The 25,325-nt window shown below is 34.8% G+C and overlaps 1 protein-coding gene across 1 annotated transcript in view; it reads right to left on the reverse strand.

Moving 5' to 3' along the window:
* Positions 1,675-25,325, reverse strand: part of LOC109848315 (CCR4-NOT transcription complex subunit 1) — a 40,366-nt gene continuing 16,715 nt past the window's right edge. Inside the window, exons 21-49 of the mRNA XM_020417758.1 lie at positions 23,233-23,280; positions 23,027-23,155; positions 22,714-22,941; positions 22,486-22,626; positions 22,312-22,394; positions 22,104-22,209; positions 21,936-22,031; positions 21,619-21,768; positions 18,867-19,043; positions 18,533-18,771; positions 18,308-18,440; positions 18,102-18,227; positions 16,854-16,898; positions 16,502-16,579; positions 15,685-15,801; positions 14,308-14,434; positions 14,035-14,138; positions 13,822-13,959; positions 13,630-13,716; positions 10,421-10,567; positions 10,196-10,330; positions 9,940-9,987; positions 9,657-9,803; positions 9,529-9,590; positions 5,261-5,414; positions 4,978-5,169; positions 4,772-4,876; positions 4,428-4,562; positions 1,675-1,971 (exon numbers count right to left, since the gene is read on the reverse strand). Coding sequence (XP_020273347.1) covers positions 1,690-1,971; positions 4,428-4,562; positions 4,772-4,876; positions 4,978-5,169; positions 5,261-5,414; positions 9,529-9,590; positions 9,657-9,803; positions 9,940-9,987; positions 10,196-10,330; positions 10,421-10,567; positions 13,630-13,716; positions 13,822-13,959; positions 14,035-14,138; positions 14,308-14,434; positions 15,685-15,801; positions 16,502-16,579; positions 16,854-16,898; positions 18,102-18,227; positions 18,308-18,440; positions 18,533-18,771; positions 18,867-19,043; positions 21,619-21,768; positions 21,936-22,031; positions 22,104-22,209; positions 22,312-22,394; positions 22,486-22,626; positions 22,714-22,941; positions 23,027-23,155; positions 23,233-23,280 — 3,759 coding nt within the window. The 3' untranslated portion in view covers positions 1,675-1,689. The remainder of the gene's footprint in view (positions 1,972-4,427; positions 4,563-4,771; positions 4,877-4,977; positions 5,170-5,260; positions 5,415-9,528; positions 9,591-9,656; positions 9,804-9,939; positions 9,988-10,195; positions 10,331-10,420; positions 10,568-13,629; positions 13,717-13,821; positions 13,960-14,034; positions 14,139-14,307; positions 14,435-15,684; positions 15,802-16,501; positions 16,580-16,853; positions 16,899-18,101; positions 18,228-18,307; positions 18,441-18,532; positions 18,772-18,866; positions 19,044-21,618; positions 21,769-21,935; positions 22,032-22,103; positions 22,210-22,311; positions 22,395-22,485; positions 22,627-22,713; positions 22,942-23,026; positions 23,156-23,232; positions 23,281-25,325) is intronic.

Consider the following 25,325-nt stretch of genomic DNA (forward strand, 5'->3'; position numbering starts at 1 on the left):
TATATATATATATATATATATATATATATATATATATATATATATATAGATAGATAGATATAGATAGATTTAAATTTAAAATAAAGAAGAAACTAGTTTGTTTTGAGGGTAAAAAAGCAAGAATTTAATGTTTAGAGTATAACCCCGAAAAAAGGATAAAAGTAAAAGTAATAATTAACACCTTAAGAGCATAATGTATAGCCTATATATATATATATATATATATATATATATATATATATATATATATAGATAGATAGATATAGATAGATTTAAATTTAAAATAAAGAAGAAACTAGTTTGTTTTGAGGGTAAAAAAGCAAGAATTTAATGTTTAGAGTATAACCCCGAAAAAAGGATAAAAGTAAAAGTAATAATTATATATATATATATATATATATAGATAGATAGATATAGATAGATTTAAATTTAAAATAAAGAAGAAACTAGTTTGTTTTGAGGGTAAAAAAGCAAGAATTTAATGTTTAGAGTATAACCCCGAAAAAAGGATAAAAGTAAAAGTAATAATTAACACCTTAAGAGCATAATGTATAGCCACAAGACTGCGAATTCTGCTAGCTTATACTGGATGTCTGAATCAATCAAGTGAGTCATTTAGCATGTGGAGGAAGTATGCAGTGTTTTAACTATTAACATTAACATTATATATGATGTAACCAACACATTTGTGGCCTAACTGATGCGTTTGCATAAAATTTACCATGCATGTTATTTTGAGCATAAATTGGCTGCTGGTACTTTGATCGACTGATATGTTGACTGCTATGGATAGTTATTGGTACTAATGGGTTCCAGTCGGATTGTTAGGGTCTACCTTAAACCAGTCTTTTCACTCAATATGCAAAATCCAATTGTCTATAACCAAAAGTACATGCTCTAAATAACTTTGTGTGAAAAGACGCATATTTGCTCATCTTTGGTGTCATCATGTTCTCATTCCGAAACTAATTGCATGTGCAAAAAAAGTTGGGAGTTTTATTGTAATATTTACAACTATTTCTTTACTTACAGCGTATGGAGAGGGCATTGTGTATCATTTTTTACAATTCTTTGTTTTACTTATATATGTTTAGGTCTATTACTTTTAATTTTTAGTTCAAGTATATGCTTGATCTTTCTATAAAAGTCTCATAAATATCTTTGCATCATCTTGGTCAAGCTTAACACAATGGTTCTCTCTTTATGGTTGTTCCTGATTTTTACAATTCTAAGCAAATAGTAACCACGCAAACTTCTATGAGCCATAATGGGTATTTAGAGACCTTAAATAGTCTGGATGCTCCGCTTGCCCTATCAGACAGCCTATCTCCAAAGAACTCACAGCTGGAACCATCAAGTACCAGTACTACAGTCACTGATCATATTGATGTAACCAACATTTTCTCCACAACCTTGTCAAGTACAAAATACTAAGAAGAGACTTGAAGAATTTGCAGCATATAACATATACCAGACAGTATTTGGCTACAAATTGGAACAGTTATGAGTCCAATCATCACCCTATCTAATTACCTTAAAGGCCTTTTGAATTGAGAAGCAATGTAACCAAGTCACAAGTTAAAGCACAGAAGATACATAAAAATTATGTTTATAATTTATATTAAAAAACCCTAGAATGACTAATAGAAATAATAAAATAATAAAATGACAGATGAAATGGAAGGCAATTCAAAATAATGAGGAAAAGAAGACAACACAAACCTGGCCAGCCTCCACAAATAAGTATAACAGGACAAAGGAAAAGAAATGAGTATGGCTATTTGGATAGCGCAATTGATTGGCAACAGCATTCAGAAAGAGGTAGCGACCTTCAGAATCCAAGTTCTTAATCAAACTCTGAAATATGTCGATAGCAGCACCCACTAGATATATGTCCATGGGAGAGTTATGTATCATTTGCTGTGTCAGTGCATGCTGAGAAGCAGACCTGCTCTGCAGTTGTTGAATAGCCTACACATACAAGTCACATTTGTACTACTTAAAAAAATTAAAAACTGTTTAGACATTTAATTAACGAACTATTTGTCAAATAAAGATTATAACTGAACTGTCACCCGAGTAATAAACGAACTATTTGTCAATAATTTCGTTTGTTTCCACCCATACCAATGGCGGTGTCAGACATGCCAGATTTTGGCTGAAACCGGAAGTGTTATGCATATCAAAGTAGAAAAAGCAGTGTTATTTTCCCCATGCAATGGTCTAAGGAAAACCGCAATACTTAAAAGGGATAGGTTTTGTGCTACAAAATCATAAAGGGGCTGTTAAATGCTTTAGTGTATATAACACCGAATGGTATAAATGATAACATCACTTGATGATCCACGATAAAAATTTTAATTCTTAGATAAACTTCTTATCTGTAAATAAACAATGTCTAATAATTACAAAGAGTATTATGATTTACAATAGGTTTTATAAAAGAAACATGTATCTAATATAACAAAAAAACTGTGCACGAGCGCATGGGCATGCGCCCGCGTGCGCACGTGTGCTTGTGCTCGTATGTGTGTGCGCGTGTGTGTGGGTGTGTGCAAGAGCACGTGTATGTGCATGGGTGTGTGTATGGGTGTGCGTGCGTGTGTGGGTGTGGGTGATTAAAGATACATATGATAAGAGTAATAATCAAAGTAAGAACTAAGGAATAAGAGACTAAGGCATTTCCTATTACCATAACATCAAGGGTCAATCTTAAGCCCTTATCTTTTTACTTTAGTTATGGACCAACTTATAGACACATTCAGGATGTAGTGTGATGGTATATGTTATTTGTTGATGTTATAGTTAACAAGACTAGTTAAGGTATAATTTCCATAGGTTTACATCAAAAGTCAGTCTTAAGCCCTTATCTTTTTACTTTAGTTATATACTAATTTATAGACATTCAGGATGAAATGTAATGGTATATATTGTTTGCTAATATTATAGTATTAGTTAACGAGACTAGTTAATATATAATTTCTAAAGTAGAAAGATGGATACAAGCTTTTGAAACTAAAGTTTTTAGAATTAGTAAGGAGAAAAAAATAGAATACATGGAATGCATTTTTAGTAAACCTAAAAAGAGAAAAGAGTCTATAGTGCATATTGATGATTAAGAAATATCTAAAAGTAATCACTTTTGTTGTTTAGGAGCAATCATTTGGCATGATAGTAAGATTGAGGATGATGTTGTCAATCAAATCAAATTAGGATGCTTAAAATGGTGGATTGCCTCGAGAGTCTTGTGTGATCATAGAATACCTAGAGACTAAAGGAAAATTTCAATATGACGGTTATAAGACCAACAATGCTTTATGGATTAGAATGTTGGGTAATTTAAAAAAGTACAAAAAATGTGTAGCATAAATGAAAAGGTTGGGAGGGTCTTGTGGGTATACACTAAAAGATGGGATAAGAAACGAGCGCATTCATAATAAATTAAAGGTTGCTCCTATTGAGGATAAAATGACAGAATTAATTAAGGTGGTTTGGTTATCATGTACAACGGAGGCCTCTTGGTGTACCAGTTAGAAACAGTAATAATATTATAGTTAATGGAGAAAAGAAATCTAGAAGTGGATATAAAAGAACTTGGCTGGAAGCAGTTAAAAAGGATATGATTAGGGTTAACCTAATGGAGGGGGTGACCCATAACAGAACGGAATGGAAGAATACGACTCCTATAGCTAACACCAAACATTTAGGATAAAGGCTTTATTATTGTTGTTATTATGATTTACAATCATAATAGTGACTTTCAGGTGGTGCATGTAGAAGTATACCTGCTTTGAAATTTGTCTATACTTGAGCCAGCTTTTGATATCCATACCACGGTTTTTAGTTTAAATTGTTCAGTTTTCTAAATCCTAACAAAGCATGTATATTTATGTTCCTTCTCTCCGTATAGCTAGTAAAACCAAGGAAGGATAAGAAACGGCAGAAAGATGCATTGATAATCTTTTTTCTATGTTTCACTTGTAAAATGAGATAGAACTTCTGCAGGAATCGTTGTCCATTTCAGGTTTATTGCAACAACTATAAGATAAGCCTTGCTTTGAGCAAACCTTCATTCGAAGTGCCGTTGTGCTGGAGACTGGTTATTAAGATAAGAATCTATCTTAAAACCCAGCACGACAAACTTTTAAGAGCCTGGTCTTTTTTAGTGGAACTCCTGATACCCAGTTATGCGAGAAAAAAAAATTACAATACCTTTCAAGAAGAGGTACTATTGCTTATAAACATATACGTGATGAAATCACTACATGCCGTTTATAATTTTTCTCCCCTAAGCAATTCATTAAAGTGGATATCCCTAAAGCTTAATATCATAATTTACACAAATAAAAGGGATTAAAATAAAATAAAATAAAATAAAAAGATTTGTGACCTAGTAAGGAGCAAACCAAGTGAAAAAGACAAGTTACCTGCATTCCTACATAAAGAACAAGCGAATTGATCAGTGGTACATTGTAGCGTGTTCCTGCTAGATTAGCTTCATTTAAAGGTAAAAACAATCTCTGCTTCAGTTCAGATAAAAAAGTAGATCCTTCTGGCCTTGTCTGCAGGACAAGAAATGTGTTATTAAGACTACTACTTCGAATAGGAGACAACAAATTTTTTATGATATATTAAACCAGAACTGTGAACAAGGTACACATGCTAAATATCACAAAAAAAATCAAGAGAATTGGCATTCAATTGTATAATGCCAATTCTACAACAGTCTTGACATACAACGTGCAATGACAAATAGCTGATATTATATTACCTGTAGATACTCATCTATGTCAGCCTTAATCTGCTTTGCTTTCAGAGCACCATCAACATCAGATAGAATACGGGGGGCCTGACTGATTTCAGCTAGAAGATCGATCTATATAAGAGAGTTTCAAATGTTAATGACAGAATTTTGATTACATAATGTAATGATGTCATCTACTGGAAGCTCCAACATGATGAACATTCAGCAGGCACCTTTAAGTTAGGAGTAGATGGATCAGGAAGCCTCATATTGCGTGGAAAAGCACTTAGAATAAGATTCCGCATCTGAATGCAACTAGGAGGAATCACATCGCAGAAGCTGAAGTGATAATCACACAGAAATTCTGGAAAATCATGAAGCAATACAAGCAACACCCTTAATGTGCCCTTGTACAAAAAGTGAACCTGAGAAAAAGTTGAACGGGAGAAGTTTAATTGTCTACCAAATGAATCCATTTGTAAGAGGTAAAAAACAGTAATGAAGAGAGCAGCTGACCGGCTCTCCTAGCTCAGCATTTCTCAAGTAAGGCTCCATGAACTTGAATAAATCCACGAGCAAGCGCTGGAAAACTGGCCAACCATTTGGGGCAGTGGTAGTGAGAAGTTTTGGCATGAAAGTTCTGTGGCTAACCAACTCAAGCCATGCAAAGCTGAGAGAAAATCCATTAAATTAGAGATTGCACAAAAAACTGAAAAAGAAGAAACAAGTTGACTTGTGACTCTAATTTATCAGCTACAGCATGTAAGCAAGACTCTAAGGGCTCGTTTGGATGGGCGTAAGTATTAGAAGTAAGAAGTGGATCAAAGATGTAACTTCCTCAATTATGAAGTAGAAAGTAGCAGAAGTAGTACTTATTTTGTTTGTTTCATATATTTTTAGAAGTAGAGGAAATAGTACTATCTTCTTTTAATTGTTTGTTTGGATAGAAATTGGATATATTATTAGGAAGTAACTAATACACGTAGCTTTCATACTATTCTTGTTTGGATTATAATTGTAGAGGATGTAATTGATATGTATACCATGGTATAATTACTTCCCTTTCTCGCTATTAACTGAAAAATTAACCATCCAAGTCATCAATTGATACATGAATCTCATTATACTTGAAGATACAAACAAACAATTATTATACATTTGATTTGGACGGTCTTTTCTCAAGATTTTCATTCATGAGAAGTCATTAAGAGGTATGCGAATGTGTTCCAAAACTCAAAGAACCACCGCCTCATCAATGCTATGCAAAACAAATCGATTTTAGCCGCCACCTCACCGATACATGTATAAAAAACTAATATCAATTTTAACTCCAAATAAAAATCATGTACGCACATGATGATTCATATTAAAAGATTCTAGCAGCAAGACACAAAAATGAAGCCTTTGTGAGAGAGATGGCGTGTGGGAATATTGCTTTGATATTTGATTACTTTTAGTAAATCTCTAATTTAAGTGGACCACACTTTTTATTCACTTTCCCTCTACTTCTGAGCTTTCAAGGGAGGAAAAAATCTAGGAAGTAGGAGTGACACCTAGACGCCACATCTGCATTTATGGAAGTAGCTGAAGTAGTCTTTTCGGAGAAACAAACATAATTTTTTGCTTGAAAGTAGGATAAAATTCCTCTACTTTAGTTACTTCTTTGCTACTTCCGTGCAAACAAACAGACCCCAAGTGACTATATTTCATACATTGTTTCAAGTCATTCCTATGTACAAATATAATGTATATCCAAGCCCAGTAGATTTTCATTATAAAGAATGTGTCTTAGTTTTTTGTACAATGCAAACCCAACTAAAATAGATAAGAGTTTCAACAAGGATAATGGGCAAATTAGCAACTGATTGTCGATTAATTGTCCGCTAAATTATATCACCATCCTCTCCCGAGATTTGCGTTTTCCATTTCCCCTAATTCTGGAGGTTGAAGGTTATTTATTCGTTATCTCTAAATAGGAACTATGAATATGTAGAATAATCCGGCTCCTTTGTGCAACTGGCACCTTGAAGCAGAACGCTGGAACGTGAGGTAAGCTGGGTAAAATTAAGTATAGTAGAGATTCAACGCACAGATTCAATGAAGCAACGATAAACCGTACAAAGTGGAAGATGAGCCCCTGTACACTCATTCTGATCAAGGCCTAGAATTGATCACTTGTTAGGTTCTGTAAAGAGCGCGGATTACCTCCATCTGAAGTGTTGTGGGTAAAAGGAACAACTTATTCTCCCTGCAATTCAACTAATTCCAGATTCATCGAATCACACTTTGTTGTCAGTTAATAAGAGAAGAAAGAGATCCTTTAGTTCACACACTCAACACAGTTTTTTTTTTTTTTTTTTTTTTTTGAATTTATACAGCTCAATATGGGAATTAGGACATGAAACCTGATATTAAGATAGAAAGACAAAAGGTTACAACCAGCAGAAGGAAATTCTGGGCAGATTTCATAGAAGGTAATATACCAAGGTCAAATTCCACGACACGTAAACCATAAACCAAGCAAATATCCCTCTCCATTGGATCAGGCCAACTGGTTGTTAGGCATTTTAGGGTTTTTAACTCAACCCGTACTGGATATATAATTACTTCTTCTACATGGCTCAACAAAGGACAGATTAGTTACAGGTCCAATGGGATTCAACTTACATGAATAACACCTCCAATGGCTGCCTAAGAACAATGGTCATTTACTTACCTCAAATAACTGAGGCCTAATCAACATCTACGTTTATGACAGTAACAACAACATACCCTTCATCGCAAACTTATAAGCTACAGTAATTCTTCTATTCCATCCAATGATGTAAAAAATTGTCATCCCAATTAACTACTATCATATCCTTGTTAAGGCTCTGTCTAAAGAAAGCTTAGCTCTGCCTCTAGTTGTGATTACTCCATTAACTATAATCACATATCGTTTTCCAACACACTTATTAACTATGATGCACCACCCTACATCAATCGATTCTACCTCATTTGGTCCTCAATAGAAGCAATCTCCTAATGCATATAGATTGTGTCATCTTTATATGTATCCACTTCTCCAACTAAACATTCTCATTTATGCTAATCATTTCTACTCTTATAGTCATTTACTTATTTTTTCCTTCAATCTGATTGATATTTTACGATACATAGATTCTAAACACATTCGTCTAAGCACCATACTTAGGTTCTAGCAAAAAATACTCTTCCTCAGTCTCACCATCTTGATGTATGATTAAGCGAAAATGGGCACGCTGAGGTATTTGTTAATACTAATGTGCTATATGCTCATCCCTTGTCACAATTTGCTAAATGTGATAGTATACATTCTGTTCCTAATCTACAAATTCTAGATTGCTTAGAAGCCAAAACTAAACAAACTAGACGTCGATCCGTTTGCTTCTCCTCATATCACTCTGTCAGTTGTTGTTAAGGCAAATACTGTTCTTAGTCTTAGCCACTTACTCTTATCTAAAAGTTTAGTTGCTTCTCAAGCTTGATTCCATCATAGTCTAACAATTTGTTATATCTAAAAAAAATTCTCATTTATGAATAGATTCTACATATACTTTATCCCTCCATATATAATGCCTTAAATAAAACGCACAAGCACTAATACATCACAACCCCTCACAACTTGGCCCTTAAAACGAGCTTGGATGAGGGCAACATGAGTGCCCAACTCACTCTTCACATTGCATCCCTCCTGTTTTTTAAGTCATCAATGCTGGTTTTGATGTCTTCTCTTTTAAATTGAAGGTGAGCAGCTTCTCATTAAACAGAATATGAACCGCATAGCAGCTGTTTGGCTAAAACTGTTTCAGTTCCACAGCTCCTTCATTTAAATATTAGTTAGTAATTTGTGAAATTTTAGTTTTTTTTTTTAATATCTGTTCAGGTTTGAGAAGCTCAAAATTAAGTGGATGAAAAAACAATCACATGCTTCTTTTAATGTATCTATAAAGCTTACTGGGATCGTTTGTAGGAAAAAGATACACAGAACATAGAATATGAGGAATATCTCAATTTTCTTCTTGGTCTACTCTAAATCCTCTCATTAGCATCTCTTCTTGGCAAATAGAACCACTATTTTACTGCCTCGCAATCTGGCCGTCCAATGTTTGTTGATGCAGGACAAATTAAGAGATTAGGTTTGATTCAGCTAGTAGAAGTTAAAGTTGTTAGGATTTTAAAGTTAGACTGGATTTTAGACAGACTAGGATTAGTTATATGATCTTGATTTAGATATAGAAGTGCTTATTTTGGACGAGAATTCAAGCAGTCAAATAGGATCGGACGCAGGTAATAAGTTCACACTCACGGCAAGAGTGAATTTTCCATTTAAGACATACTAACAAATTATTGGGAAGGAACATATACATTTAAACCAATCACTAACAAGCTAAATTAAGACCAATTGGGAATTTTCCATTTAATACATACTAACAAATTATAGGGAAGGAACATATACATTTAAACCAATCACTAACAAGCTAAATTAAGACCAATTGGGAAATAAGCAACCAGTTCTTTTATTTACAATGAATAATAATTTAGCGCAAGTAATACACAAAGACGTGTAGTAATCCATTTATAATTTATCTATATAATTTCGACCTGGCGTCTACACCGATACCAATCAACCTTGGATAGTATAATTATCATCAACACTACTGTTCAAATTTTCAAAACATTCAAGTAAAAACAACGGATAACAATAACAATTGTTTGATGAATTTTCTGAAGCTTAAGGAAAAAAGATGAGGTAGTGCACAAACCTAAAGCCAGGAACTTTGAGAGGCTGCAATGCATGGAAAGCATTTGCGAAAAGAACGAAAACCTGAAGTACAAGAAAACACACTCAGAACGCACATAAGGCCATGCAAAATCCACAACCAAGCTTTACCTGAAGGTTGGGACCATCAAAACCAGCATCAGGACCGCTAAGATCAATAAGGCAGTTGACTAACAATCTAAAATACGGCCTTGGATTGAAATAGGATTTCCTTTGTTCTGCATCTTTCTGGATGACTCTCACAATTGCTGAGAGAATCTGTGTAAAAAATGTCTTATTAGACAATACTCGTGAAATAAGTAAACAAGTGTACGAGAGTGTGTTATGTGATTGTGTTAGTTTGTATGTGGGTGTATATATGTATCGACAATAGAGATCGACTTTAAAACTCAACCTTGGACAGAAGAATAGTTCTACTTGATGCTTGATCAACTGAAGGGTACTACAAACAAATGAAAAAAAACAAATCATAAGTAGAAAAACACAAGGAACAGAAATAGAAATTTCCCATAAAAACAAATAAACAGAAACATGTTCCTTCATAATGAAATATAGAAATAAATGTTCCTTCATAATGAAATATAGAAATTAATGCAGAGATTTAGATAAACCCAAACTGCATCTCTCTTTTGTCATAAACAAGCATCTACCTTTAAAATTAAGACTACAAGCTTTTCATATGCATCAACTGCTGCAAATGATAAAAGCTGATATTGCTGAGTTGTTTGAAGTGTTGAAGGAGAAGTTATCTGCTCGCCAGCTAGACAATGTACAACACAAAGCTCCTGGTACAATTTTAAAATAAAATAGCATATAAAAAAACAACATACAACTGAAATATACAAGTACTACAAATAAAAGATAAAGAAGATCACCGTTAGAATATGGAAAAAACGATCTGTGGTATCGTCACCCTTCAGTAAACCATGCTGATGCAACTGTGAAATGTGATGATCATAAGCTGTATCATTTGTAGCAGGGATCTCGCACATTCGACACCACTCAGAGAAAAGATGAGTAATCTAAAACACAAGAAGAAGCCACTTAGTGAAACATCTTTAGAAACTTTTAAAATATTCTAAATGCAGGATGACGAGGACATGTCGGACAGAAAAAACCAAAATGGATGGCGGATATCAGAGATGTTTAATAAATATTGAGTGTCATTCCAGATAATGTGTGTCATTTATATTCATACTCAATGCCCAAAGAATGGAGCTGTGGAGAAAGATAAATCTTTTGTAAAATTTTTGCAAGAGAATTTGATCTCAATTGACCCCTAGATATTTGTTTGAATTTAGAACTCAGCTGAACCATAAATCAAGCTTAAAACACAAAGTTGGATTTTTCTCTAAAATATAACAGAGCCCTAGAACCGAAGTTGGTTTTCGGGATAAATCAAGCTTAAAACTGAAATCTTGGAGTTTGAATTGTGCTAAATTTGCAGAATAAGGCTTGGATTTGGATCTTTTATCATGTGATCTCTCCTCAACATCAGATATTTAAGTAGATTTTTGAATTTGATGTGTTTTTGTTCAATTGAGAGATTTGATGTGTTTGAAATTTTGAAAGGTTGCTTGAGTTAGGTTTTTTTTTTTTTTTTTTGGTTCGATGATTATGGATGTTCCTTATTCTAACTTTTGGGGACAATTGTTTGTACTCATCATAAGAAATTATCTTACAATTACAAATTCCAGTATTTTCCTATTCAACCCAAAACTTAATAAACTTGGAAAACATGAATTTTTTATGCCTAGCTTCATAAACTTCATTGATTTTCTTATCAAGAGGAGAAAGGGTAAGATAAGAGATTTAGGTTAAAATGAGGAGGAAAGAAGAAGAAGAGATATTTCTATCTTTTAACTAACAGAAGGTAAAATTTGCAACTTCTGAAAAATATAGGGTATTTTAGTGAGGCAAAATACAACTGGTGGTATCTAAGTGACACAAGTGGAAAACTATACAGTATTTAAGTGCAACTTAGCCTTTAATTAAAGATTTAGATCTCAGAACTTTTTGTTTAAGTAATATTTTATATTTTCCCCCATATTTAATGCTCAACAAAGAGTAGATATCACAAGTATAAATGTAATAAAATAAAATTTCAGGAGGCAGATCGTGTATTCACTGAAAGAATAAAGTAAACTGAATGTGGACAAGCATCCATAACTACGATATCTAAGACATGCAAATAAATCTAACAAGTCGATACAATAGACATGGAATTTATAAGTATCTTGTGCACCTACTGAGTCAATGTATCTTATGATACATGAAGTATATCTTACTATATAATTAACATCCCATGATATGGGATATGGTAAGATATGTTGAGTTGGACTTATAAGTGGATTTCAAACCCATTTACAACAGCCTTTTGGGTTTACTTATAACTTGCAGGTTTTAAAATACATCAAATCTTTTAACAAAAGAAAGCATCAAGCCCGAGATAACTATTAAGTCAATCAAAATTAACAAATGGCTTTGTTACCATTGTTTTGTAGGATCAGGGGATTCAGGGCGAAATCACTCTGAAGTAGCCAAGCCTCCGTTCTGACCGAAGTTTTTTCATTTAAATTTAATAACAGGGCACCTAAATAGAGGATCAACTGAAATTGATGTCCACTATTTATCAATGTTTTAAATGTTAGATGCCGCGTTCATGTCAGACGGCTAAAATTCATATCGGATAGCGAAAATCGGGGATATATCAGGGGACATGTACTAAATGTTGGATTGTCATATCAGATGGATATCTACTCAATTTTGGTCACCAAGATGGAACACACTTGTCTTGTTGTAACTTATCCTACTTGAATTGAGTATTCAACACCAAGACACAAGTTGTTTTCCATTTCTTGAAGGGCAACAGTGGAATATTATGACACCAAGTAAATAAAATATACATTGTCAAACAAGAACTTTCAAAGTGCCTTGCATAAAATTAACATAAAGTGAAGTGTCCTGCATAAAATTGACATGAAGTGTTAAACTTTGGATTGATTTCAAGTTACGGTTCAAACTTAATTGTTTACATCACGCTTTTATAAATTCTCAATTTCAATTTGTACAGACGAAGAGAAACGAAAGGAGATCGCGGCAAAAAAGAGAGCAGCATCTTTTTTTCGCCCTAATATGTATTCTGTGCTATCGGTTGCTATGGGAACAAAAGGCAAAAAAAGAGTCAATCGGGTTTGGGTTTTGAGTACTAAACCCAAACCCCAATACTTATCAACTCCAAAAGAAACAACTGATATGTCCACAATGTCCCCCGACATCTCCGATATAAACCTCAAAACGATTTACGACTTGAAATGGCCATATCTATCGCTCTAACCTCCAATCCGACATGTCGGCCAACATTTAAAACCATGCTATTTATAATACCTAAAAATGGAAAAGCAATGCTTACAACACATCGACACCTGACAGACCAACATGAACAATCAATCCCCCCAGCCAACCAGCCCTCCAAACCCCTCTCCGTCCTTCCTAACTAAAACTCTCTCAGACTAACCTCCTCCCCAAAAATTTCTCGGACTCGCCTCCTCTCTACACCTCTGTACACCCCAAAAAACAATGCTTAGGACATAGTGTATCCCACTTCTGTGTTCCTTCTACTTTGACATACTAGAGAGGACCTCGAAGTAATGCCTAAATGACCAGGAAACAGAAAACTAGCTTGGCCACAAATTCATTGGAAGACTTGGATTTGTAGCTCTCTTAAGACTGCTCCTAAGTCTTATCGCGTAGGACTGTTGAAGGAGCTGAGGACATTAACATGCTAAAATCATCCTTTCTCAGTGACACATAGGGCACGCACTACACATGTATCGCAAGCTCTTTTTTAGCACCAAAAGAGAAAGGGGAAAGGAAAGAAAAAAGGGAAAACAGAAAAATAGTGAATGAAACATAAAGTTGAAATCTTCCACAAGAAAATCATTTAATGAATACATAGAGCTATCTAGTAAAGAACCACATAAGTATTGATCCTTTTTTTGGATGTATTTGTATTCGCATATGGAGCTTTGGTCCAGAGATGAACATTGCATCTAAAAAGAATGGACTAAATTACATTAAATACCTGCTCACGGAAATCAGTAGGATCTGCAGCAGAAATTTCAGCAACAATATGGTCCTCTCTATTTGTCAAAGAACGACCGGAAAGGACCTGATATATATATATAGAAGAAAAATCATGATGCTTACATCAAAAAAATAGGCAGTATCCATTGTTAGGCAATAGAAAGGTAAAGTATTGGATAGTATAACCAACCTTTTTGTCCCGAGGTTGTCTTGCCTTATCTTCCTCGTTAGCTGTGTAGTCAACAAGTGATGCTGTAGTGTTTGTGTTATTTCTTGCAATTTCAATCAGCTGTCGCAATGACTCTGGTGACCCAGGCCTCAGTGCCAACTGAAAGTTCAATTTAAACCACCAGTCTCAGACTTCTTGCATATACACTAATCCAGTGTTTGAACAAAATATTACCTTTCCAAGGGCATCAATGACATTGTACAGCTCTAGCGAGTTAAAGCCAGGTTCATGAATGACCAAAGTCTGGACAAGAGAGATAGCAAATTCCGTAGCGGATTCTGAATATGAATGCAGATTAGCAAGAGTACAAATCAACCTAATAAAAGAATTAAAAAGCAATATAGAGTATAACAATGCACACCCACAATGTGACGGTTCAAAAACATATCTTACTCTACAAGAAGCTAATTAGGTTAGATAATAAAAGTACAATGTTCTTTCACATACTATTCCTCCCCCCATCTATCAGCTTTGCAAGATGAACGTTGTACTCAGCAAGGTTAAGTAATTTGTAATGGATGAGGCCAATAGTTATATCTTTATTGAACTTCCGATCTTCATCAGAATAAATCACCTACAAAATAAAGAGATAGTTGGAATAAATTTTAAAAGAAGAAAATACAGTTAAAACAGAAGAACTAAATAGACTGTTATTATCAAAATTTACAAAGTTGATGTTAGATGCTCCCTTTCAATGCAATATATACTTCAACATAGATGATGAAACCAAACCAACAATGTGCACAGTGAAGAGTAGGACATTATGTGTATGCATAGAACCCAAAAGAATTCATATAACAAAAACCCATCAGTTATTTACTGAAAAAGTTGATCATATATCTGTACCACAGAGATAGCAGCAGACACCAATCACAATAACCTACGTCATATGTTAGATACTGTAATATGTAACATTTTTGAAGTAAAGTTAAGGTGTGTTATCCTAACATTTTTATAACACGTCATTACAGTGAATACCATCTTAAGTCACACAGTAGCTCTCACGAATTAAAAGTTACCAGTTCACAGAAGGCAAGTCTTTTTAAAACATAATATGTTTGATTTGAAACTGTTATACAATTCGCAATTTTAACTTGTATAGCAACAACCACATCTACGTATCACAGCCCATTAGTATCCCATTTCTGCGACACATCCTTATAAAGTGATTATTAGAAATGATTAACATTTGAAAAATACTAGAGTTTTGCTCACAATGCTAAACCAACAAGGCTTTTGACAAAAAGAAAGATAAAGAGTCATAAGACTGCTAATGAACCTCTGATCAAGACATAGTCCTTGTACTGGAATGGTAGTCATCTCATACATCATACTTTTGGGTTTTGTGTCGCTACGGGTTAATGAGAGAAATTTAAAATAATAATTGTTCAAATGGAAAGTTACACCAAAAGATATCCACCATGCAAGTGTTAATTGAATAATTTACATTATCCATGCTAATACTCTGAGAAGCACACCAAATTGCTCTATATGAATTGATAAACAGACTTAGCTATATTGTCCTTGCCTTTGTCAGTAAAACTCTTGACTTCTATGTTTTCACTACTTCCATATGGACTACTTTAGAATAACATTTGATAAAACTATCTGACCCCCATGTCCGATTCTACTTCAAGTATTGTCTTATTTTTAAAGGAAATCAGTAACGTCTTTGATCAGGTCTAAGTCAACCATATGTTACCGTATTGATTGTTTAAAATTACAGAATAAAGGTGAGCTGGTTCCTGAAATTTTCAAATGCCAGAAAGAAAAACTATAACTATTCATTGTCAACAAAGACGGCACTGCTAATGAAAACCATACCCAGCTTGTGACTTCCTTGACAACAAGCTTGCAAACGTCTCGTATGGCAGCTAAAATTGCAAGATATGCAGCAACAAGAATACTATTTGATGCATTTTCATATAAGCTCTTGAAAACCTGTATCACAATTAAAGGATCGCAAGTGGTAAGACAAATGATAACAATATATATATACATAAACATACATATATACGTGTACACACACACACACACAATATAGAAAAATATGGCACTTGCAAATTCATGTGATGGAAGAATCATTATTTGGTATTATCAAAATATTATAAACAATGTGAAAAATATTTTTATTTTTATTTTGAAATAGTTCATTAGCCAACTTGGAAAGAGGGTAAGATGCTTTTCAGAGAAAACTATTCTTTCTTTTTGAATTTGATGTTCTCTTTTCTCCAATAAGTTTCTCATCTTTAGGATTCTCTTTACATAGTAATATAGATATTAGTAGATTTAAGTATAAAATGTTGTTTTTCAATTTTACATGCATTTATTATTACATAAAAATAAATCAACTTCTTCTTATATCTTCTAGAACCTGTAATGGATATTTAATTATGTGGCCTCTATTCTTATCATAGAAAGTTCTAGAATAAAGAAAGAGAAAAGGAAAGAGAAAAGAATGGGGACAGAAAAAAATCTTCATCAAAAAATTACGAATTTATCCTCTCAATTACAATGGCAAGAAGGAACTGTTCTCCAATCCTTCAATTATTTTATTATCCCCACTTGGTTTTCTATATAACAGTGTGTGTGTGCGCGCGCGTGCGAGTGATGCCTGTCAACTTGAATATAAATAACAAACCTTCTGAGCCACCGCCAACCCTGCCTCATCTCTGCTTACACATCTCACTATGATATCAGGCACCTCAGCAATAATTCCCTGAAAGTAAGCAGAACTCAGAAGCATGTGATAATTAACACACAATCTCAATATTCATTATCAACCGTGGAATGGAATAAAATAAACACAGATCAGAGATGTTCGTAACGATGTGTGTGTGTCTGTGTGTATTTTTCTTTTTCTTCTTATTTTCCTTTTTTCTCTCCCATTTGTGTGTGTGTGGTGGGTGGGGGTGTGGGTGTTTTTTGGTGGGTAGGGAAGTGGGGTGGGGGCTGTCTACACTCTACAGAACAATACCAGATGAGTAGCATACCTGAACTTCTGCACCTCTGGCATCTTTAAGAATCAACGTCTCAAGCTGGAAGAAGGTCATTTATACTTTTAATTCATAAAAATCACAAGAAAATTAAGAAAACTACAAAGAAAAACCAAAGTCATAGACGCGCCATGCATCATAAACATAAAATTATAAGAATTATCTAGAGATGATAAAATTCAAAATATGAAGAAAAAAAACAGAAGACAACTTAATTACCAAAACGGAAAAGAAGTCCATGACTGTGGGCAATGTTACAACAGCCAAAGCCCCAGATGAGATTCCAAGATGTGTGCAGATTGAACTATTAGTAGACTAGACATTTTGCCAAGAAAATTTCTTAAGGAAATAAAGTGGAGCAGTCCTCCCTTATTTTCTCCTAAAACATATATCACTTAAAAACTGTTCGGGCCATGATGACAATGGAAACCCACAGACCACAGTTCTAACTTTTCTATGATGAATCAGCATCAATCCTCAGAGAAGTTGATTAACTATAACAACCACAACAACAAAGCCTTTATCCCAAAAAGCTTGGAGAGAAGTTGATTAACTATAAGATACAAATTAAATCTATTACAGAAGCAGGACCTTTAGGTTGCTGCACAGTGTCATTGTTATTATTGAAATACACATACATTCTTATGATCCCGATAGCAACCACAACAACAACAAAGCATTTATCCCAAATGCTTGGACATAAGTTGATTAACTAAAAGATACAAATTAAATCTATTATAGAAGCAGGATCTTTAGGTTGCTGCACACCATCATTGTTAATTTGTTATTATTGAAATTCACAAACATTCTTATGATCCTGGTAGCAACGTCAATCCGTAGTCCAATTATCCATTTGAAGACATTTCCAAGGTAGTGGTCTTTTCTTTACCAAATAAAGGCGGGCTACTAATTTATTGTAGAGACCGCAAGTCCATAATAATGAGATTCACTTATTACTGTTTACAGCATCATGAAACAGAAAATCATTATATGAATGAAATATGAATAGGATTCATGTAACAAACCCCAAACTTTAGTATAAAGGCTTTGATGTTGATGTTGATGTTGATGTTGATCTATGAAATATCATTAAAGTGTAACTCACAAAACAGCATTGGAGAATATGGTTTAAGGAAAAGATAAATAGTAACGTGAAGGAAAGGTACTCTAGTATACTGAAGGAAATTTAAATACTATTCAACAATCAATTTATAGCAGCAACACAAAGCCAGAGCAACTTATCACCTTTAGGGCCAACTGTTGATACTTATCAAGTGCATCTCCTGTTGTCAATAATGTTTCAGATAACACAGTGCCCGTGCTTTCTGTCGCTTGAGTCATTGGAGATGGCGGAATAACTGCTCCTAGGTCCTGGAATCAGGTAAAGGTATATGTCATGGTCTGATTTCATACCTTTATTTTTCTAATTGAAACGAACAAAAGCGGCTTACTTTGGTCAGTGTGGACGCTTCATCAATATGTAATTCGGAGGATGCAACATTAGGAGGAAATGATGATGCTGGAGAACTGATTTCTGCAGCTGGCTGAATAAGCTCATCACTTGCCTCATGCATTGAGGAGATACTACATTTCCAGGGGGAAGGGAAATATATCAAATACCCAAAGATGTGTGAATGCATACATACATAGCGAGGATATAGTCATAAAGGACAAACCTATGTGGAGCAGAACCATGATCACCCTCTTCCTGCATCAGATCTAATGTTTGTGCCGAACTGAACCCTGGAGATACTTGTGAGCTTGAATAGATAATGGAGTTCACCTGGTTAGAATTGGAACCAAAGACACGAGTGAGAGAAGAATTAACCGACACACCGGCAAGGCCGGGTGGACCAGTAGGAACCACACTTGAACTCTGGCTAGACTGATTTTGCCATATGTTTCTGATAAAATCCTGCACGCAACAAATAAAAAAAAATGTGAGGTTGACCAAAATAGGCCAATTTACAAAAAGAAAAAGAAACAAGATTAGAGAAATTAAAATTTTACATCATAAACCCGTTGTTGTCCGACAGACAAACGGCCAGGTTTAGGGCGAAGTGCTTCAGGAACACGAGCAAATAACCCTTGCACAGCAGCATCATAATAAGCTGAGCCAGCTGCCTCTCTCTGTTTCCTTAAAGAAGCAAATGAAGGGCCAATCTCCCCATCAATTAACTCTACAGCCTGTTGTGAATAAAGTTAAACGTCAAAAAATAACAATCAAATATCTGACTAGGACAATACAGAACTACTCATAGCTCTATAAATAGCAGTTGGTACGGGTGGATAAATGGGTGTTTAAGCTTTTGCTTCAGACAGGAGCTTTAACCAGTGCCGTTGCATGCACATAAATGACAGTCTAACCGGAGTCCCCATTACTAAAGAGGACATTAAGAGAAATAGAACCTTTCTGCATTTGTTATCTCCAGCTGCTTCTGTTTCGTTCTCTTTCTGTTTCTACTAAAAGTTGATTCGACCATGTTTCTCATTAAGTTGAATCAGCTTAGGCATTCTGCTACTAAAATTATGTCGTTAACTAAACAATAATTACTACTCATACTGCACTCAATGCTAGTGGGTAAAACAAACCGTCAAATGACTTCAACCCATTTACTAGCAGGTTTGGATTCCTATGCCTCCACGTATAAAATAAATGGGCCGGATGACCATGATCGTACCAACTCCAAGCCATTCTCTAACCTAATAATAATTTACTAAATTTCAAAATAATGGTTATAAGGTCAATAATAGATTGGAAATAAAAGGAAATAAAACATATTTACTATATGACCATGTAATTCATTTTGTTACTATAACTATATGGACAGATATCATAGTTATTCATATTCAAGAGATTCATCATCTTCAAAATAATGAGCACAAAGTCAATAAGCCCCTCCTAAACTTACCCTACTTTTCTAAGAAATCCTTAAACTCTTATTTAAATCTATTTAAGCCCCTAAATTTTACTCTACTTTTCTAAGGAGCCATTGAACCCTTATTTCAATAAGTAAGCCTCTAAAGTTTTTACTTTCATTCTATTTACTCCCCAGTGGTTTTTAGTCTTAAAGACCACCCAAGTACTATTCAGCTAGGATAGAAATAGAATATTGTAATTTATAGACTATTTAGTCCCCAGTGGTTTTTAGTCTCAAAGACCACCCAAGTACTATTCAGGTAGGATAGAAATAGAATATTGTAATTTATAGAAAGAAAGTTCCATATTGTTTATTGGAAGAGCAAAGGAAGGTGCAAATTTTGATGGACGTTTGATGAGATTACATTTTCAATAAACAGTGACCGTAACAATCCTCTTCCTTCCAAAAAAAATTTAATAAGACCACTACACACTTCTATAGTTATGTTGAACCACCATGGAGCTATATAAATTGGGAGCAAAATAAAAACTTTAGGGGCTTAATAGATTGAATTAAGAGTTTTAAGAAAAGTACGATAAAGTTTAGGGGCTTGTTAGACTTTGAGCTTTCAAAAGAATATATTCCAATAGTATCTATATATCAAAATAATTCAGGAAACTACAAAACACACGCAATATGAATATATATGTCTTGTATAAATGCCTAAGATATTAGGTTACATACTTATATGCATATAACTAACTTAGTCCCATCAGACCTGTGCCTCAAGAACAAGTCCAGTCTAATGAAGAATGTGACCAAAATGCTTGGGTTGATCCCTACTACATAATACAGGAGTTCGGGCTCAAGCCGGTTCCACCTGGCATGGGTTCGGCCCAATTCCCAGTCTGATTTAGGGCCGATAGCCATTAAAGCACAAGTGTTAGCAGATTTATGTTTTGCTTTTAATCATGTTAGGGGCACATAAATACTAATGATTCAGAATTCAAGGGTACAAGAAGGAATTAAAATATTTCATATAATTTACCTAATTTGCTTGTCAACTATGTTTTTATATAAGAATGCTTCCAACATAATCAAGAAAAGAATCTCATTAGTAATTCAGTACTAGGGACAGTGAATTTACAACTTAAAGTAAAACAAAACAAATGTTCCTAAATCCATAATCCCAAAGTAATAAATAACTCTGTTAACCGTTCCCTCTGAATTATTCCAAACTTCCAGGATAAATTTAGGAAATGCTAACCGTTAGAATATAAAATATAACGCTCAACTCTCACCACAACTTCCGAGAATTGGTGCAATGGCAGGCTCTTTAAGATGGTACCAAAGCAACACAGGTTCAACTCCCATCGGTCATGAATTTAAAGCAGATTTTCTAAAAAATTACACCGTTGTGTAAGTCCAAGTTTTGGCCCATAAAGAAGGACGCTCAACCTGTCGGGGCATGTTAGGATATAAAAATATAACCCTCAACCCTCACCAACTTTGGAGATTTGGTACAGTGGCAGGGTTGTAAGACTAATTCCGTCATGTCATTAATTAAAAATATCATTAACAGCTATTAACATCTGGTTATTTTTAATGTTTGATTATAGAAGATTGGGCTAGCCAAGAAGTTGTTGACAAGGGGGAAATGGAAACCTTTACGACAATTGCTCCGTATTTGATTCACTCTTTTTCTTACAATAAAATGATTATAAACAATTATAAATAAATTCAAAATTGATAAGACAATAATTCCTCAAAAGGGGAGAAGAAATCAACAAGATAAATATACCAACTTCTCATGCAATCACAGATATAGGTACGTAAAATGCTTCCATAAAATAAAAATAATACTAAACCTGGAAAGAAGAATGCTATAAAAAGCAGATTACCTTATCAGAGGCAACATTTTCAATCACCGCACATCCAAGATCAAGATTATCAGTTATAAGAATCTGAATAATATGATCCATATACTCGCTATTAACGTTGGCCTGCAGTAAACTCCGGAGGTGAGTTGACAGAGCGACTCGAAGAGATTCCTGCCAAGCAAAAAAAATATAAGTTAATTTCAAAACAAATTAAGTCTAGAATAAACAAAAAATTAAAGCTGGGTTTCGAAAGAATAAAACATATCCAAAGACAAGTAATATACTGGTATGAATAGTAAGGAAATTTTCTAAAAGGAAGATGGCCACAGACAAGAGACCTTGCAAGTGACATGAGCTAAACTCCCAGCTAAAGTGGCAACCATCAAGTGAGCTGCACGAGATACAGCATTTTCATCTGACTCCATTGCGTAGTCCTGCAAATTAATTTTCTTTAGGAAGATTTCAAGCTCTATAAAACCTATAAGAAGGGCCATAAGCAAAATAACCTTTAATACAAGTTCTTTAGTTGTTCGGCTTGCTATAGTAACACTGCGTTGGATGATAGGAGCTATTATCTCTGTTACTGCCTTATCCATAGCCATTTGCATAATTCTGACATAAGATGCATTAATTAATTAGTAACAAGAAAAAACGCATTCAGGGAACAGTTTAGCAACAAAGAAGCCAAGAATATCAGAGTTTACAGTGAAGAACCTGTGAACTTGTGGTGTGCCCAATGAACTAAGCTTAGAGTTGATTTTAATATAAGATTCAGGATTAGGAATAATTGGCAAAAGCTGCAAATGACAGCATTTTGTTAGTTAGATTAGAAGAGAATGATGTTCAATGAAAACACAAAGAGAATGTTGTGAAGCGTAAGAAAAAAACCTGACTAAGAGAAAATGGTGTTTGGGATGCCGCAACTTGGGTCAATCCTTGAGCAGATGGAACGCGTTCAGGTATAATCAATGGACCAACTTTCTCATCCTCCACCATGGTAATCGGCACAGGATGTAAAGGAGAAGAATACTACATCCACAGAGGATCTAACTTAACTAATATAAATAAAACACAGCATTTGTTTAACGCATAACAATAATTCAGCTGAACACTGACCTGGGTCATGACATTTGGATGACTTGTACTATTAGTTTCAGATTGCAGATCTACTTGATTCATAGCAGGAATTATAGTTGAGTTAATTTCAGTGACAATCGGAGCTTGGGATACATTAATATCCTTGGTTGAAAAATCCGGATTGCCCTCAACTTCACGAACTCTATCTTTAAGAAGTGAAGTCGGCTTAACGTCTTTCATGTCCACACCAAGGTTTTTAAATAAGACCTATTAAAGCAGGAGATATAAGATGTTTCACAAAGATAACAATCCTATCTCAGAAGAACAAGAAAGATTGGAAAAAAGTATATACCTCAATATCAAATTTCAGATTCATTTTAAGATTCGGCAGATTATATATCTCAACGAGTAATCCAAGAATGCCCATAGTCCATGGGTTAGGTGGCCGATATGCCAAACTGCTTTGGGATGGTTCCAAAATCTGCAGTAGACATTAGGATATTAGCTTAAAATTTAACCAATTTAGAACTTTGAAGATGAACATCAAAGAAGACTCACCTTTGAGGTAAATGGAATCACTGCAATCATTAATCCCTTTTCATATGCCTAGCCATACAAATAAGAAATAACAATTACAAACAGAAGAAAAATAATTGCACATGCATTAAACACAATATTATATTTGCCAATCACCCTCTACTCGCTAAATGCTTCCAATTTAAGAATCAGATAGTGGATGCTTCATTCTATTGAATAAGATATTCTTTCTACGTTGACGGGTTTTTTTAGCCTGCAAGTGCGCTGCTTGTGTGCACTTTGCAAGCATGTTGCGTGCGCACCAAGCTTTTAAATATCAGATGTCGAGTTCATGTCAAATGGCTAAAATTCATGTCGGATAGCGAAAATCGGAGATACGTCGGGGGACGTGAAAAAATATCAGATTGCCATATTGGATGGTGTGCATATGTGTAATATAATATCATAAATGAAATCTAAAAATACTCATAAATTATATTGTCTAAACATATAAAAGAGTAAATAACTTATGATGCTTAGGATTGATATTGAAGGCAAGAGGTGAGAAAAGAGAAGCCCGATGTTGGTAGTTAAGGAGGGAGAATATCGCCTGATATTGATGTCGAAGAAACAACTCGAAAAATTGACCGATGAGATGTTGAATGAGAGAGATAAGAGGTGTAACGGAAATGACTTCAATCATTTTTTTTCCACTAACTGGTCGGGTTTTGTCTTTGGAAGTATTATTAATTCAATCTGGAATTTAAACCCAAATCTGATTAGATAAACATAATAACCAAAAAAATTACCAATTTTTTAAACTAAAAAACCGACCGACATAGCTGACGTGTCCCCAGATATATCCGGCCGACATATCCGACATGTCCCCCAATATATCCAACATGAACTATGAAAATAAAATACGCATTGAAAAGCTCCATATTATGTTTGTTTGCCCCTAAATCTGCCATGCCGGCCGACATGTCCGGCATGATGATCAACATTCATGTCGGTCAACATTTAAAGCACTGATGTGCACAATTGCGACCATTCTATTGCGCAATAGCAAGCGAGTTGTGTATTGGGATGAAGGGGCGGTAAGGGGTGATTGAAATTTTCTTCTGATTTTGCCACTGAATTAGGGAAATAGCACTAAGTTGAGGTCAAGCTCAATGACAAACAGGTAATGCTCAAGAGTCAAGACATTTGGTAGAGTTACTAACTACTATATATAAGGTGTCTGACAATGTTTTAGAAAGCACTAGGAGCTTCTAGGCTCTAGACATACTGTCTAGCACCTAGGCATGGATGCCTAAGTAGCACATAAGCATTTCTTTAGCAATAAGGAAGGGATTTTTTTCTTCAAAGATTCAAAATCCTGTCCTCACCGAAATGTACTTGAATTGGGCTCAGATCTGAGCCACTTTTACCAGACCTTTTCTCTTCACCCATTTTTATGCTTAAGCATGCAATAAACCTCTTTTTGATGTGCTAGCCCACCTAAGCAACTCATATTCACCTAGGCACTCTCAAGAACTAAGCAGGCGGCCTAGACACTGCATAAGGTATAGAACTATAGATGCGAGTGCGAGTATGTGATACGGGTGTATCTTCTCTTCGGAACTTAACGATCCTCATGGGAGCTTGAGGATAGATGATTCTCATGGTAGCTTGAGAATAGAGGTGTAAAACAGCACAGTGGAACGTAGGTTGAAGTGTGGAACGAGACGACGAATCGAAGAATCGAAGCACCCAGTTTTCAGCCCATGAGTCGACTCATAACAGTCATGAGTCGAGACGACGAATCGAAGAATCGAAGCACCCAGTTTTCAGCCCATGAGTCGACTCATAACAGTCATGAGTTGACTCACGAAACCCAACTATTTGTCACCAGTCTCTGACGAGTCGACTTATCTCAGTCACGAGTCGATTCATTGCTGGTTTTATGTTTTGTCCAGTTTCGAACGAGTCGACTCATCTCAGTCGTGAGTCGACTCATCAAAGTTTCCTAGTTCGTTTGGGTTTCTGTTTGCACGAATTCCTGATAGGTTTGGACTTGATTATTTACCACTTTGTCATACACGTTGTTACATCTATATAAGGAATTGTTTAGGGTTTCTAATCAATCAGAGGTA

The sequence above is a fragment of the Asparagus officinalis genome, chromosome 7 (genome assembly GCF_001876935.1).
Source record: "Asparagus officinalis chromosome 7, Aspof.V1, whole genome shotgun sequence".
Classification (NCBI taxonomy): domain Eukaryota; kingdom Viridiplantae; phylum Streptophyta; class Magnoliopsida; order Asparagales; family Asparagaceae; genus Asparagus; species Asparagus officinalis.